Below are 17,563 nucleotides of genomic sequence, written 5' to 3' on the forward strand. Positions count from 1 at the left end.
CCTTTCACTGGAACTAAGGGGCCAAGCCCAGCTCCTGAAAAACAACCCCACACCATAATCCCCCCTCCACCAAACTTTACACTTGGCACAATGCAGTCAGACAAGTACCGTTCTCCTGGCAACCGCCAAACCCAGACCCGTCCATCAGATTGCCAGATGGAGAAGCGCGATTCGTCACTCCAGAGAACGCGTCTCCACTGCTCTAGAGTCCAGTGGCGGCGTGCTTTACACCACCGCATCCGACGCTTTGCATTGCACTTGGTGATGTATGGCTTGGATGCAGCTGCTCGACCATGGAAACCCATTCCATGAAGCTCTCTGCGCACTGTTCTTGAGCTAATCTGAAGGCCACATGAAGTTTGGAGGTCTGTAGTGATTGACTCTGCAGAAAGTTGGCGACCTCTTCGCACTATGCGCGTCAGCATCCGCTGACCCCGCTCCGTCAGTTTACGTGGCCTACCACTTCGTGGCTGAGTTGCTGTCGTTCCCAAACACTTCCATTTTCTTATAATACAGCTGACAGTTGACTGTGGAATATTTAGGAGCGAGGAAATTTCACGACTGGATTTGTTGCACAGGTGGCATCCTATCACAGTTCCACGCTGGAATTCACTGAGCTCCTGAGAGCGACCCATTCTTTCACAAATGTTTGTAAAAACAGTCTGCATGCCTAGGTGCTTGAATTTATACACCTGTGGCCATGGAAGTGATTGGAACACCTGATTCCAATAATTTGGATGGGTGAGCAAATACTTTTGGCAATATAGTGTATATATATATATATATATATATATATATATATATATATATATATATATACATTTTAAAACCTAAAGTGTTTTGGAAGTAGAGAACAACAATCGCTCAGTTTGGTATAGAGACAATTTCCTGATTCACATATTTTATAAAACACCTGAACCGACTGTTTTTCGTTTTTCTATCCATTCAAACCTGGGTTTGAATGGAGACTAAGCCATTCTCAAGCACATATCAAGGTGCTCAGTCTGAGCCTGGATCCAGATTTATTGTTGATTCTGTTCATGGTGGAGAATCCTGCGTCACAGCTGCAGGTTGAGCCAAACATCCTCTAAATGTGCAGGGTCATCTTTGAGCACACCATTGCACTTTTCTTTCACCAGTTCACCGCAGTTCTTCCTGCAGTCCACACTTTCTCTGCTCTCTTTTTCTCATCATCTCCTTCTTTCCCATCGCCCGGCTTGCCACAGGTTTGCCTGCTGTGTCTAAAAGTAGCAGCAGCAGCGACCCAGACTGACAGCAGCTCATTGGATCATTTGGATCATGTGCAGCCTGGTGCTACGAATGGCTTTACCGTATTAACAGGAGAAGCGGCGCAAGTGAAATTAGACACTGTTGTCAGACACCATGCGATAATTTATAAATGTTTTAAACCAGGTTGGGTCCGGATCCGGACCAAGGTCCACTAATCTGTGACCTCTGCACTAGACTACCACTCCTCACACTATTGAGTGACTTTTGTCTATTGATTCTAAATGCAGCAATTCGTGTCCCTGTGGGTGTTTGAAATTCTCCATCAATAAAGTATTTTATTGTATGGATCTGTTAACGTATTGGTCAACAGATGGTACCAGAGCAGATCCTCAGATGTAAACCTCTTACCCAGTCCTCATCTGTGCACAGAGACAGATGTGATCCAACTGAGCACATCTGCATCCTGTGTGCGTGGGTTCCAGCTGCAGGGCGGCCGCCATCGTCCTGCTGTTTGAACCTCTGACACACTACAAAGGATAAAAAGTTAAACAAGGCAGAGTTCAGTTTGTCTTTAAATGAGCCAAGTCAAACAAACAAACAAAAAAGTTTGTCTCTTGTTACGTCTGACCTTTCGACCAATCAAACATATTGATCCTAAAATGTCATAATTTGTGTTTCAGTTAAACGACACAGCTTTCTAAAAGTTGTGCGTTTTTTCCCCATTACAACACTAAAAACATTTTCTTTGTGTAGGATGAATAAAGCACAATAATAAAAGTGGTTGAGATCAGGGTGAGTTGCATGAGGTCACTGTGAAGCAAACGTCTGACCTGTTCCTGCAGGATGCAACCATCCAGCCTCATGCAAACACACACAGATACCTGAATCATTCTTCATCAGTTGCTGCAGCTGTTTAATAAATTCTCCTCTGAGTCTGTTAACCTTCGTTATCTGAGCTGATTGAACGTCTGGAGTCAGATCTAGTCCTCAAAGCTTCTTCTGATTGAAATCCTTTTCTGTCCATCTCTGCTCTCCATGTGGAACAAATTACGCCCAAACCATGACTTCCCTCCAGAAACGACACGTTTTTAATCAGTAACAGACCTTCTGAGCTTTAATAAGGAAATATAAAATCATTTAGAATGTGAAAAGATTGGACTAGAAATACTTTCCTAGTGTGTGGAGTTTTCTCACGGATCATTGGACTTTTAAAGCCTCACTAAAGCAAAACCAGAACCTCATTGGGTTTTATAAATCAGGGACTTATCAATATAAACAATGACTTCCTTTACTCCAACTGCTCCATTTGTTCTGTGTTCTACAGTTTTTATCTGCAATATGTAAAAAGATAATACATATAGGAATGCACACAGGAAAAAAAAGGATCTATGTTTGATATGAATATTCATTGTTAACATTTTTTTAATACTAAAATAAAACAGTAAAAATTAAACCAATCAGACAGGATTCAAATAAAAACCAACAAAAGCTCTGCTAACATAAATTTTTTTATTTTATTTCACTTGATTATTTCTGACTTTTTTTCTTTTAGGTGAAAATGTTAAACAGACTCCAGTTAATTTAGCTATTCCCCCCAAAAAAACAAAACAAAAAAACGCAGACGTGTTTAAATCTGCTTACACATTTGTCATGTGTTGATTTACATCTAAGTTTTACATCTTATGGCTCTTTTGGCTTTAGTCTAAGAAAGTAGCCTTTAAAGCAGAGTCCGAGACAAACTCCTGGTTTCCCACCAAGTCTTCGAACTCCTGGTCTTCAATGATTAAACCATTGAGAGACCGGGTCATGTTCTGGCCGTTATCAGGCTGGTAGCGCTGCTGGTCCTTAGATTTAAAACAGATCTGATCTTAGGAGGGGAGTTTCTGCAGACTAAGACAAAACTCTGCAGAACAAAGCTGTGAAGATGTTTCTTTAAATAAAGCTTTATTCAGCTAATAGACAGTTTCCTGTTAATGAGGCCTTTTTCATCCTATTCCATAATTTTCCAAACCAAGATGTCTGCACTGAAAAATAAAGAAAAAAACGTTGGATCCACCTAATAGTGATTTTTCTACATCGTTGCTTTAATTCTAAATGTCTTGATCTTTTCACTCATTGGTTTTAGATCAATTAAATGTGCAATATGCTGAATGTGCAATATATGTGAATAGAATAGTCATACCACTACCTCACCGTTGCTCCTTACGTACTACACTTTAACGTAAAAGTAAATCCACCTGTATATAAGCCATCCGGATTGTACATATTTTTATTTCTCATTTTCTTATTTCTTATTTGTATTTTGTTTTTCATTGTGTGTGATACATGTACACTTGCACCTTAATCCTTATTTATCTTGATATACTGTATATACCTGGATATACTGTATATATATTGTTTATTGTTAATGCACTTTTTTCCTCCTTGTTTCCTCTGTAACTTCTATGCCAATATGTGACGAGTGAATTTCTCCACAGTGAGATCAATAAAGCTCATCTAATCCAATCTAATCTAATCTAATCTAATCTAATCTAATCCAATCTAATCTAATCTTAAACCTTAGGGGGGATTTTAGATGAAAGAGAAGCTCCTCTGATTGTGCAACCTGTGGATCACTATGGTCTGTTTGATGTGTTGGTAATAATATTGTTGGAGCTCCAATCCAGAGATACGAGGAAGGCTGCCATGTTGTGAAAACTGTATTGCTCCTGAACTTTTCTGCTCTCCTCACATCTTCTTGTTTACATGTCGTGATTTAACATTTATGGACGGCAGATGGGTGAGGAAGATATGAATACAGACGCGTTGTGTGCAACCTGGGCAGCAGATTATTTCAGCAAAAATGTATTTTCTGTCCCTTTGCATTCATTTTGATTAGTTCTTCAACCAGGTCCTGACCTTTGCAACCTCATGCCTCATTTTTAGTCAACTTAAACTGATTCTTTCAGTTATATATCAAGTCAAATTGAACATGGACGTTTTTCATGTCATTTTATTATCTACTCAATATTTTAAAGTCCTACATTGAACAATCATTTTGAATCAATAATACATGTTTAGTCAGATCCAACAAATTGATTTTTTTCATCTTCAGTAATATTCTGTACATATTATATTAACCATGAAATGATGACGTTAAAGTCACAAGAGGTGTTTAAATTGATTAGGATTCTCTCTTTTGAGTGTAGTTTGATATATTTTTCAATATATTTAATTAAAAAGTGCTTACCTTTAACTGCTTTAACAGAATGAAGTCTTATTATATTGTATATACATTCATCAAAGTACGCTGGTGGAGATCCTGAGTCATCGCAGCTCCTGTACAGGAGAGCGGAAGACGTCGCCTATTCAGCCAGGCCAACAATTCCCTTTAATGACCGCCCTTTCTAACACATCGATGGGTATGGGGCATTACAGGCTAACAAAAGGAGCAGAAGACCCCCATTCCAAAGGGGTGGACCCCTTCGTCCGTTCCAATTTGCATATTTTCAAAACAAAACAAGGCTTTGTTGGGCTACTGTATAAAACCTCAAACTCAACGCTATTCCTGACATTTTGAATTGAAAAAGCTTCCTGGATGGGAAGCCAAACGTCTTCAAACTTGGAAACAAAGTCCAGTGGATTGTTTTTAATTTTCTCCTCAAAGTATGAAACTAAACAGTGCTTTAACTCTTGAACTAGTTTGAATTAGTTTTGAAATGTAGGACACCTAGGCGTTTAAATAAAAGGTTGTAGATTCTGATACTAAACGAAGATTCCTTAAAGCAAAGAATGGAAATATTGGTACGCTGAAAAAAAGCTATTAAGGAATCAAATATTGGTGATAAACCAAAATACTGATACTGAAAATGGTAGAAATAAGTTCTGAAAGTTTAAGCATTTAAAAATGTCAGTGTAGCATTATTAGATCTTTCCACATTTAGGTTTCTTTTCAAAGAGCTGGAAGATCCCTGACTTTCTGTACTGTTAGCCTCTCCAACGTTTTCTATGAAATGTTGAGAGTTGGATAAAACAGGACAGCACACAGCAGTAGAAGTGAACTCGTGTTTATTAAAACATTGATCCTTACAGAGTCGGGGTCACTTTCAGAACATTGGACAGTTAAAGCTAACAAACAGGTCGATACAGTAAATCACATTGTTTGAGGTTGTGTTGAAATCTCAGAATGATTGACCAACAGGTCGAACAGGAGGGGAACCTTCACTCATGTCCTCGTTTCTCTCTTTATTCAATAGATGAACAAACGTCCGGATTGTTTGGATCAGAAAGCGGCGGGTCGGATGAAAACCCGAGCCGCCTTCAGGCTGTAGGTGTCCGGTTTAAATGTGCCCCACACCACACCGTTGGCAGTTTTATACGGTGACTGAGTGTGTGGCTCGTATGAACCTTTGTAATAAACCCCGTTAAGGTTGGCCGTCTGGCAGCTGTTGTACCACCATCCGCCCCCGTACGCCTCCGCGCAGCTCTCCCCCCACCCGTCATTGTCTCTGTCCAAGGTGCTGAATTTCATACCGTTGTGGGGTCCCAGGGCGTCCCCGGCGTCTCCGATGTACCCGGATACCTGCAGGGGGAACCCGTCCTCCTCGGCGCCGACCCTGACCGTGTACTCCGCGGTAGCCACGCCCCCCTCCCAGTCCTCCAGCTCCACCTTCATCATGGTCTCCCGCTGCTTTGTCAGCAGGTGGAGGTTCTGGTTGCCCAGCCAGAACTCTCCTTTCCCCTGAGCGTCCACCGAGCCGAACCCGTTGCGGTACTCGGCCCAGGTGCGGTTGAAGCTGATGGCGCCACTCTCTCTCTGCTGGACTAACAACCACCCACCCATTATCCCCTCCTGGTGGCAGTAAACCTCCACGGTTGCCGTGGAGCCGGCGGGTTTGATCTTAAAAAGGCCGTTCGTTTCCCCGTTCAGGTGCTTCTGGTAGACGTCGACGCAGTCTGCGGACAGAGGGGCACACATCGAAGACCGCCGGTTAGCGTGGACCACCTTTGGAGATGCTGGTTGAGACTTACTGCAGAGACTAACACGCTAACTGCCTCCTCCAATAACTTCAAACTAAAATATTCTCATTTCTCTACACTATTTAGACCAATGAGGACATGTCAGGTTTTTTTGTTACAGAAATGGTCAACGTTCGAGAGATAAAGGTTTAGGTGAACACCCTGGGTCAGGAGCAATCAAAAACAAGCTAGGCTTCTAGAGAAATAGTTTGTTAACTTAAAATTGTTTTTATTATGGAATAAACACTTACAATACATCTAAAAATAACGTTTGACGTCACAATAAACGTGTAAATCTGGAAACTCTAGGACCAATAAGATGGCAGCTTTGAATTCACTTCTTGTTTTTTGTTACATATGGCTAGCTAACAAGCTAGCTACCTAGCTGTCCTCTTCCTTCTCCATTCCTACAGATCTTACTCTAGGTTGCCTGTTTTAGTACCTGTTCCTACAAAATCCTGTTGCCTTTCGACAACCTTGCTCTTCACACTCCGAGCGTGGAAGTCAGGAACGTCGTCGTCGGAGTTGTCGGTCAAGAACGCGCCAAAGTCAGCTCCAAATGGATCCAGGCCGGATTTAGAATCTGCCAGGAGGCTTCCCTTTGTTCCACCAGAATGAATTGCAGAGAAGGAGGAGGAGGAGGAGCCACCGAATGATGGGAACAAAGAGCCCATCTCCCCCTTTGTAAAACCACCGACTCCCTCACATTCTGGTCCACCACCCACTTCCTCCACTCTTTCAACCGGCCCATTAGGTGTTTGGATGATGGTCCTCCTGACGGTCTTTGTACAGCTGACCGTTTTGGTGCTCGAATGGCTAATGCTGGGCTGGCTTTGTGACCCTTCGAACCCGCTGAAAAAATTGCCGTCTCCACGTCCTGAGAATTCAGTGATGGATTTAGCAGAGGACGGGGAGGTGGAGGTCGCCGAGGAAGAGAATGAGGAGGACGACGATGAGTGTGATGTACCTGGGCCCTTGGAGATGGTGGCGGGAGATGAACTGGAGCCTTCCTCCTCTAAGACAAACTGAACAGTGTTTACCTGGAGACAGAGGAAAATACATTTAAAAACAAGAGCAACCACTAACTTCTTTCAAAAGGAACATCGGTTTAAAATCTATTACTCAGCTCATGTAAAAAAAAGCTAGTCAACAATCTGCTAAGTCATTTAGAATTTTGGTAAGAAAAGATGAGGAAAGCAAACTGTGTGATTCAGCAAAACATGGTGGTAAACTTTCCATGGGTTCCACTGAGAAGTTTAGATATGAATATTTTTTTAGTTCCACTAATCAATCAGCCAATCACTGGAATAACACTAGCTAATACTGGCATTAGCATGTTAGCACAATCAGGATGAGTCTCCAGCTTTAACAACAACAAGTCAGGAAACCTGAATTCATAATTCATAATAAATTCAACCAATGAGTATAACCTCAGTGAAAACCTTTTCAAAATTGGAACTAGCATGGCAAGCTAACCCCTAGCTAGGAGCTAACATGGCGGTCAGACCGGTGGATAACCATTTATGGGCATTAGAAACTTGTGCTATAACTGAATAATTTTCACTTCCTAGTTATTAATTTAATCTAAAGTAAAACTAAATATTAATTCTGGGACAAGGAGACTGTTTTTCTCCGATTAAATCGAAAAACAGAGGGATTCATTTTCCAGCTAAAGCAACAAGCTAACAACTTTTATAATTGATTACTTAAGATCCATCCATCCATCCATCCATCCATCCATCCATCCATCCATCCATCCATCCATCCATCCATCCATCCATCCATCCATCCATCCATCCATCCATCCATCCATTTTTGTCATTCTGACAAATACTAAACAAATTTCAAACAGAAAAATAGGAATTTGTAACAATATCATTTACACTACACTTATTTTACTTTTATTTTATAATATTTCACAACATCTAGTTTATTTATGCCTAAATAAATGAAATAAAGAAAAACATCTGGAATTGATTTTAACATTCTGTGTCGATTTATAGGAAATGGAATGAATTCTTTATGAGTAAATATCTTTATTAATGTAAATTGCTGGTTTTCTGTAAGACACACGGATGTTGTATAGCACTGGTTTTCCAAATCCATCCGTAATGGAAGGTGATGTGCACATTTCCCCTAATTTGAATCTAAAGAATGGTTCTTTAGCAGATAATTGGTGGCATAGAGATGAAGAAATCCATCTTTTTTTTTTTATTAAAAAACATTTTTGTGATGTTTCCATTTAAAAACAAGCTTTTTGAGAGTTGTGTCCCTCACCTGAGGGAACATGTCCTCCGTCTGTTGAGCTGCCACATCCTTAGACTTGAACCTGGAGTCAACAATCACATCCTTCAGAGGCCGGCTCTTCATCACATACATGGTCCCCACTGACTGGAGGCTCTGGGTTTCATAGGACTCCAGCTGATTGATCTGAGACGGTAAAAAAGGTGAAGCATTATTAACATTCATAGAATTAAAATACTAAAAATATCACATGGCAGCACAGTTTGTAGATTTATACAACATTGTGGCTCAAAGGTAACAGATTTTAGTCCAAAAAAAGAAAGTAAAAAAGATCTTTTTTTCCAAGTTTGAAGACGTTTCGCTTCCCATCCAGGAAGCTTTTTCAATTCAAAAATTGTTTTTAACTTTCTTTTTTTTGGAATGACTATGACCTGGATGACTGGTAATCTTCACCAGCAAACAAATTTCAATGTTGGTAAACCAGAGTAAATCTCTCTCTGATGAAGTGGGATTAGAGCCAGTAACAGAAAAATAAATATGTCAAAAATTCTGATTAATTTTCTCTCTCACGATCTTATAAAAATTACATTTTAACTTTTTTTCCTAAGAAAACAAAGTCAGAATTCTCAGATTAGGTTGAAGATTTTTGTTATTTTTTTCATTATATATGTTAGGTTTTGCTTTTTTTGTGGAATTAGTTTCTGATTATTTTAAGAATAACTGTGTTTAAAGAGAAACCAGTTTTATTTTGCACACATTACAACTTAAAACTCACTACACTATTTAACTAAATACACAATTTAAATCCTTTTATTTAAATACATTATAGAAATTATGCAGATACCACTGATTTAAGACAAAGAAGTCCTGAAGGCTGAGATCTTCAGTCTGTCACACAATCAATCAATTAATTTTATTTGGCCCCAAAAGGCAAATGGTTGTGCAGCAGAGAAAGCAGCATCGTCAAATACGCATATTGGTTTAAAAACATACATGTATCCTTTACCTGTTTATCCAGACCCACATAACTCTCTCTATCCACCTGGTAGTTTGTGTGAACGGCACAGGAGCCTTTGCAGGAGCGCAGCTTCATGTCAATATCAACCTAACAAAAAACAAAACAAAAAATACAGACTTGATTTCTTAAACATCAAAAACATCAAGACAAAGCTGGATAAAAATACAAAAAGAAAATTATTTGTATTACATGTCATGAGCACTAAGATGCCGGTATTTAACCAAAACTGTAGTTCTGGTTTATTGATTTTAGAAATCAGTGAAGCTAAAACTGATTTATTCTTATTTCATTAAAAAGATGGCATGTTGTTAATCACTTGTATCCATCTCAGTTAATAGATTTTTCTACTGGAATTCCAGCAATCAAATATGTTATATAGGGCTTTGATGCTGGAAGGCCTGATTACCATCACTCTAATCTTTAAATGAGATTCCATTCAGGAAGTAGACTGTTCTCCTCTAAATGTTATCACTTCCAGTCAAAAGCAACAGGTTGGTGAAATTAAAAGATTACTTTATTATTGGGATGACGCTTAACTGTGTGAATTAACTAAATGTGAACAAAAAAACTGACCAGAAAAAAAAGGATTTTTCAGATACTTCAACCAAATGATTGTTTCTCCACTTACCTCTATTTTCAGCATCTCGGCAACCTGGTCTTTGACCCTGTCCCTCAGGGCGGCCAGGGTCTTCTGCTGTGTGTCGATCCGAACCTTCATTTCGGTGATCCTCTGACGCAGATTTTGGGCCAGGTCATAATACAGGTTGTCATTTCCTGGAGGAAAAAAAAAACCCGTCAGGATTCAGCATTATGTGTTGTAATTTTATTTTAAAACTTAACTCTAATACTAATTTAAATAAAATGTTTGCTACAAGGCCTTTAAATGAAACGAAACCTGAAATAATGCAGTATAGATATTGTATAATGTAAATAGAAGCTATTAATTTCACCAAGCACTTTAACACATTTAGATTTTCATGTTTTTTGTTACATAGGCGGGAAAATCTGATTAAATAGTGACCAGAATCAAGGGTGAGTTTCTCCCTCAGGACGTCGTAGGTCTGCTTGGACACTTGGTCGATGGAACGATGCTTAGCCTTGTGCTGATCCAGCAGGTTACGGATCTTCTGGATCTTCTTTAGCAGCAGATGATCCTGTTTATCTATCAGACCCTGGATCCTGCAGCCGGACGGGCACTTAGAGTTCTGATGGAGCACAGATAGAAATAAGAAACTCTGAACAAAATTAAACCAAAAATATTTACTGGAGTTAAATTTTGAAAATAATTAAATGTAAACGTTTTCTCAAGATATATCGAGCATATATTAGTTTCACTTTGTGTGCATGTTAAGTCTAAAAAGCGAGGCAAATATAAATAATTATAATACAAACACCTGCTTTTAAATAGGCTTTTCCCACCAACTGTAATCATATTAAACCTCTAAAAAATAAGCAAAATGAAACAATAGGAACCTTATTTTGTTCCCAAACAAAAACTGAGACCTCCTCACTTTATCTTGTGTTTTTGGAAAAAAAAAAAAAAAAAGTCTAACAGCTTTCTAAGCTGGTTACAAACCACGGTATAAACAATGGGTGTGATAGAGTTAAAATATTTTATTACATTAACCTCAGGTTTCAAGAATATTTTTGCAGATTCGAAATGGGATTCTTTGAAATCTCAATAACTTTTTAAGAAATGACAAAAAGAAGAAATATGAAAATTAATGTATTTCGCCGGGAATCCATATGAATGTGAATTAAGTATAAATTTAGAAGAGATTTTAAAAATGTTAAAACAATAAGGAAGAATTTTAAGGGCTTTTGGCTAACAAATTAGCCTTTTACAGCAAATTACCTCAAGCTAACTCAGAGACTAGCATCTATCTAACTAATAGTTCTTTATGCGAAACCTCACTTTTAGAGATTAAAAAGTGATTCAGATTAAGCTGTAAAGTTGCTCTTCTTGTGGAATTAATTTAAAAGAATAGAGCACTATTTACCTCAGAAATAAAAGGCAGTAAATCTGCACAGAATTTTAATTTTGTGTTTCACTGAAGCGGTGCTAGCATAAAAAGCTAATGTCTTCTTTTCTTAAACAACACTCATACTGGCTTAGGGGGATCGATATTAACAGAGACCCCAAAAGCAAACAGCACTTGTAGAAAAGATCCATTAAAGACTAAATCATTTCAAAAGCATGTTGTGGCTGAAAACTGAAATTAGCTTAAAGTTGTAGGGAAGCGCCTGTTCCAACCGTTGCATTTCTGAATTCTCCCGAGTATGCACGACTTTACACGAGTGAATGAAGTGAATGTGATTGGTCGGTTATCAAGGGGGCGGGAGTGTTGTGGTGGAAGATTTGCAAGCATGTTTGGTTTTGGCGGGTTTGTTGGACGCATCTTGCTAACCAGTTAGCAACCCTATTGCTAGTAGGTTCCCAATGGAAAATTCCATTGTGACCAAGTAGCACTAAATTGGTGACTAAGAAACAACACTGTCAAGGAACGCTATGGACAGAGGAAACATGCAAGAGGAGCAGAGTTTATTGTCGGAGGTCGTGGATGGGTCTCCTCCGTCATACATTTTTTATTTAGAGGAGGAAAGAGGGACGAAGATGTTGTGGAAGAGGACGCCAGACGTCCATCCCCGTGAACACTGGGAAGTGTCTCAATGGGAAAGGAAATTATTCTTATTTTAACTGTTGCGTATTTTAGCTGCGACACATGAATCAAGATACTATGACCGAAAAAAATTTGATTGACAGATGACGGTTGATTTATGATTGGCCGAATTTAGGCCTGCATAAGATCACGAAAAAAGAAAAAAAAAAAAAGATTTTAAGACAATATTTTTAAAAAAAGAAATTCTTTAACTTTTTTGACAATATGGTCTGATAAATGGTATATTTATATACAAGTTTAAGCCAGAATGATTTGAATTTTGAATATGATTTCCCTACGATTTTAATGAGCAAACGAAACTTGAAGCTGGGAAGATCAATTGGAATTAGAAACATGCTTTCAAAAAGGTAAAGCAAATCTTGATATACATCTGTAAACAGGAGTAAATAAATAAATAAATATATTGTTACTTTATTTTATAAACCAAAGGTTTGATATTATAAAACATTTTTATTAACATATGAAAAAAACCCAACACAAAATATATATTTTCTTTGATTTAACTTTTGGTAACCATTGACTATTGTAACTAAGTTAGTTTGGCCCTCTGTGAAGTCAGATACTAATCTATGTAAAGCTAACTGAGCCCTCATTGGACCACCTTTATGGTGCTCCAAATGTTTGTTTGTTTTTTTTTTCAACCATGAACGTTAACACAAACCATCCATAGAAACAAAACTTGAAGAAAGTCTTTTGTATAAAATATATCATGTTTAATATTGTTTTTTTTTTTTATAAAGTGTAGATATAAAACAGGAGGATTTACCCAGTCATCGTCTGTGCAAAAAGGCCACTCCTTCTGGGTGGCACATTTTTCATCCCTGGTGGCGTGCTCCACGGGACGCGATCCTCGGGGGTCGACCACTGCAGGCTGGGATGGAATAAGGGCGACATCAACACAGATTTTTTTTTTTTTTTTTCAGACAGTTTCATAAATTGCATTCTTTTCAAACTGCATTTCACAAATCACATTATCTTCGCTTCAAGCTCGATACAAATGTCGCTCTTAATGCACGCATTGATGAATAAAAATGTTAACTTCCAGCAGACCAATAGAAATGCGTCTTTGTTTCTCACTCCAGAGGAAAGCCTGCCTCTAGAGGTAAAGGGAATGCGATTTGTAAAATGCAACTTTAAAAGAATTTTTAAAATTAAACCTGAAAATAAGTAAACAATAAAACTACAATAAAATAAAAAAAAATAAAACAAAGAATATTGAAAACAAAAATCAGAGAAAACAGCAAAGTTCATTTTAAACTCTGATTATACAGAGTGAATTTTTTTCCATAATTATTACATTCAATGTTTCGTAAAATATTTGAAATTTTTTTTTTTATCAAGATGAAATAAACTTTGAAAAAGTTTAAAATAAACAATATTTTCTCAGATTAATTTTTTTCTAATTATTTCTTTAATAAATCTTTCATATATGTTTAGATTTTTTTTGCAGATTTTATTTTTTGTAATTTCTTTTCTCAACCTTTTTTTTCAAAAAGAATGAAGTTCGTAAAAATTAAATCTAAAAAAAAATTTGAAAAAAAAAGGTAAAAAGTAACAGTTGTAAACAATAAAACTACAATAAAATAAAACAAAAATTCTTGCAAAAAAAATCAGAGAAAACAGAAAAGTTCATTTTAAACTGTTAATTATACGGAGTGAATTTTGTTCCATTATTATTACATTCAATGTTTTGTAAAATAAAAAAATAAAAAAAATGTAATCAAGATGAATTAAACTTTGAAAAGATTTTTAAATAAACAATATTTTCTCAGATTTATTTTTTTCTAATTCATTATTTATTTAATAAATCTTTCATATATGTTTAGATTTTTTTGAAGATTTGATTTTTTGTAATTTCTTTTTTCAACCTTTTTTTCAAAAATAATGAAGTTCGAAAAAATTAGATCTAAAAAAGAAATTTGAAAAAAAAAACAGGTAAAATGTTAGTTGTAAACAATAAAACTACAATAAAATAATAAAAAAAACAGAATTCTGAAAAAAAAAATCAGAGAAAAAAGCAAAGTTGCTCTCAAGACTTTATTCTTTTCTGATTAAAATGTTTTCAAAAGTTTGTTTTCATCAAAGGTCTTTCTAAAAAATATTTTTTATATTATTTTTTTTTTCAAATTTCCATTAACAAAATATGTACTTTGATTGCAAAAATAATGAAATAAATTTCACTCCATACAATTATGGAGTGAATATATGTGCCAGTATAGAATATGCTATATTATACAGTATGTCTAATTTTGTTTTCATTTTTTTATCATTCATCCTAAAGGTGCAGTGGCTTTTATTTTAACATGTTGCCCCGCCATCAGACAGGATCAAAGTCTCTTCTTGATTATTTATCTGGTTGTGTTAAACCAAGTTTCCCTTCTCTATTGACACCCAGATTGGAGCAGATATTAAGGTTTCAGTATTAAACTAATTATTAACTGCTAGAATGATGAGCTAAATAAAAACATATAAATAAAACAAATGGATTGGTTCCTTTTTATCAATAAACAGCCTCTGCCAGGAGTTAATTCATGCCATTAGATATTTTAGAACAGCTTTTTTTTTATTTGTCACTGAGATATCTAAACGGAATCAACTCAAATCAGACTTCTGTTCATCTAAAGCCTCAAATCTGATTAACTAAAGCTAGATCTGGGTCAGTAAGAAGTTACCTGCGCTGCGGCCATAGCAGCCAAACAGAGGAGTAAGCTGAGCCTCTTCATCTTCCTGTTGTTCTTCTTCTCTGTGAAGGTCCTGAATGTTTCCTCCGGCCCTGCAGTGGGATCTTTTTAACCCTCCTACAGCGCGTCAAACTTCCGACTAACCAGAAACCCTCAGTCAGGTCTGATTGGAGTTGAGCAACAGCTCTGAGCAACACTGATGGATGCGGCGGCTGTTTGCTGAACTTTGTGTTCCTGCACTGCAGCAGAGTAAACAGAGGGAACTCAAACATGCTGCTGGATTTACCGGCAGTTCCAACATTTTTGTCTGTAAACGATGACAAACGTCTGACAGTAACTGTTAGTGCGATGCAGAAACTACGAGTTCATTGACAAAATAATCAATAGCGAAAATAATATGGAGAGGAGCTGACACAATATTTGTCTAAAAAGGAATGATGATGACTCATAAATAGCATATAGACCAGGGGTAACCACTTAAAAATCAGCGGGGTCAAACAGTAAAGGTCAGGAGACATTTTTAATTATAATCTGTTACTTTAAACAGAATTAAACACTGAAACAAAAAGCAGGCTTTTATGCACTCATGTTATACATTGGATTTTTAAATAAAAAATAAATCTGAAGTATTTTTTGAAGTAGAGAACAATTGTTCAGTTTGGAATAAAGACAATATCCCAATTAAAATAATTTATAAATCATCTTAACTGACCTTTTTTTTTATATATTTTTTTTTCTTTTTTCTGTCTTAATGAGAGCAGTGGGCTTTATGCTGCCCTGCAAGGCTTTAAACCTGGTTTGAATGGAGACTAAGCCATTCTCAAGCACATATCAAGGAGCTCATTTTGAGCCTGGATCCAGATTTATTTTTGATTCTGTTCATGGTGGAGAATCCTGCTTCACAGCAGCAGGTTGAGCCAAACATCCTCTAAATGTGCAGGATCATCTTTGAGCACCATTTCACTTTTCTTTCACCAGTTCACCACAGTTCTTCCAGCAGTCCACACTTTCTCTGCTCTCTTTTTCTCATCGTCTTCTCCTTCTTTCCCATCGCCTGGCTTGCCACAGGTTTACCTGCTGTGTCTAAAATTAGCAGCAGCAGCAGCCCAGACTGACAGCTGATTGGCTAATTTGTATCACGTGTAGCCTGGTGCCGGATGCTCCGGAGGTTTACCATATTAACAGGAGAAGAGGCGCATGTGAAGTTAGACACTGTTGTCAGACAACATGCGGCAATTTATAAATGTTATCACCTGACAGTTCCTCCAGGCTCATCTTGAAGCCCCCTTACAGGGTGGGTGGGTGGGTAGGTAGGTAGGATGTGAATAGGGAAGGCAGGAAGGAAGGATGTGAATAGGGAAGGAAGGAATGATATGAATAAGGAAGGAAGGAATGATGTGAATAAGCAAAGAAAGAAGGAACGATGTGAATAAGGAAGGAAGGAAGGAAGGAAGGAAGGAAGGAAGGAAGGAAGGAAGGAAGGAAGGAAGGAAGGAAGGAAGGAAGGAAGGAAGGAAGGAAGGAAGGAATGATGTGAATAACGAAGGATGTGAATAGGGGAGGGAAGAAGGAAGGAATGAGTTGAATAAGGAAGGAAGGAAGGAAGGGAGGTAGAAAGGAATGATGTAATTAGTGAAGGAAAGAATGAGATGAATAAAGAAGGAAAGAAGTGAATAAGGAAGGAAGGAATGAGGTGAATAAGGAAGAAAGGAAGTGAAAAGGAAGAAAGGAAAGAATGAGGTGAGGAAGGAAGGAAGGAAGGAATGATGTGAATAAGGAAGGAAGGAAGGAAGTGAAAAAGGAAGGAAAGGAAGGAATGAGGTGAATAAGGAAGGAAGGAAGAAAGGAATGATGTAATTAGGGAAGGAAAGAAGGAACGAATGAGGTGAATAAAGAAGGAAAGAACGAATGAAGTGAATAAGGCAGGAAGGAATGAGGTGAATAAGGAAGGAAGAAAGGAATGATGTAATTAGGGAAGGAAAGAAGGAACGAATGAGGTGAATAAAGAAGGAAAGAAGGAATGAAGTGAATAAGGAAGGAAGGAATGAGGTGAATAAGGAAGAAATGAAGGGAGGGAGGAAGGAAGTTAATAAGGAAGAAAATTCCCCCCAAAAATTATTTTTCATAATTTTCCAGAAAAGAAAACTATCAATACAGTAAATATTGATCAAAAGAAAAAAAGGTGTGTTTTCTTTTTCCACTCCTTGATGTTAAATTCAGGACGTTCAGTATGGCGTGAGCATCAGCACAAAAGTGAACCATGAGTGTATATTATGCTCCTCGGCCATATTGGGGTCATCTATTTTCATTCCCCATCAGCCTATATAGGCTAAATGGGCGCATTTTACACCACATGTGCACACTGAAAGTCCCACGTGCTCAATTCAGTCACCAGGAGCGCAGCTGAGCGTGTGAAGCTGAGACCACATCCGTGTGAAAAACTCAGCAAAGACTGAACGGTTAGTGCTTGGTTAGTGTACAAAGGTCAAACCATCCCCCACATTGATTCAAAACTGTTCCTTTTTTTTTAAAGAGAGAAATAGGTTTACTTTTCTAAACCTAGTTTAGTGCAGATTTGAGCAGGTAAACCTGCCGTTTGTGCTGCTTTGGTTTCAAAGAATCATCCGACCAGACGTTAGTGCTGCACTAGTTTCCGAAAATAAAGTTATTGCATAACATCACCTATCATTCCTGCGCTGGCATTGCTGTAA

The 17,563-nt window shown here is 37.6% G+C and overlaps 1 protein-coding gene across 1 annotated transcript; it reads right to left on the reverse strand.

The window, feature by feature from the left end:
- Positions 1 to 5,260: 5,260 nt before the first annotated feature.
- fga (fibrinogen alpha chain) lies at positions 5,261 to 15,035 on the reverse strand. Its single transcript, XM_038307262.1, has 8 exons — positions 14,844 to 15,035; positions 12,938 to 13,042; positions 10,512 to 10,695; positions 10,119 to 10,264; positions 9,479 to 9,577; positions 8,506 to 8,658; positions 6,671 to 7,268; positions 5,261 to 6,165 (listed from the first exon to the last, which is right to left on the reverse strand). Exons 1-8 carry the CDS (start codon positions 14,892 to 14,894, stop codon positions 5,492 to 5,494), a joined length of 2,010 nt encoding a protein of 669 aa, XP_038163190.1. The 5' UTR covers positions 14,895 to 15,035; the 3' UTR covers positions 5,261 to 5,491.
- Between the last annotated feature and the right edge of the window lie 2,528 nt (positions 15,036 to 17,563).

This window comes from Cyprinodon tularosa, unplaced genomic scaffold (genome assembly GCF_016077235.1).
Source record: "Cyprinodon tularosa strain WSP-4 unplaced genomic scaffold, ASM1607723v1 ctg606, whole genome shotgun sequence".
In the NCBI taxonomy this organism is placed as follows: domain Eukaryota; kingdom Metazoa; phylum Chordata; class Actinopteri; order Cyprinodontiformes; family Cyprinodontidae; genus Cyprinodon; species Cyprinodon tularosa.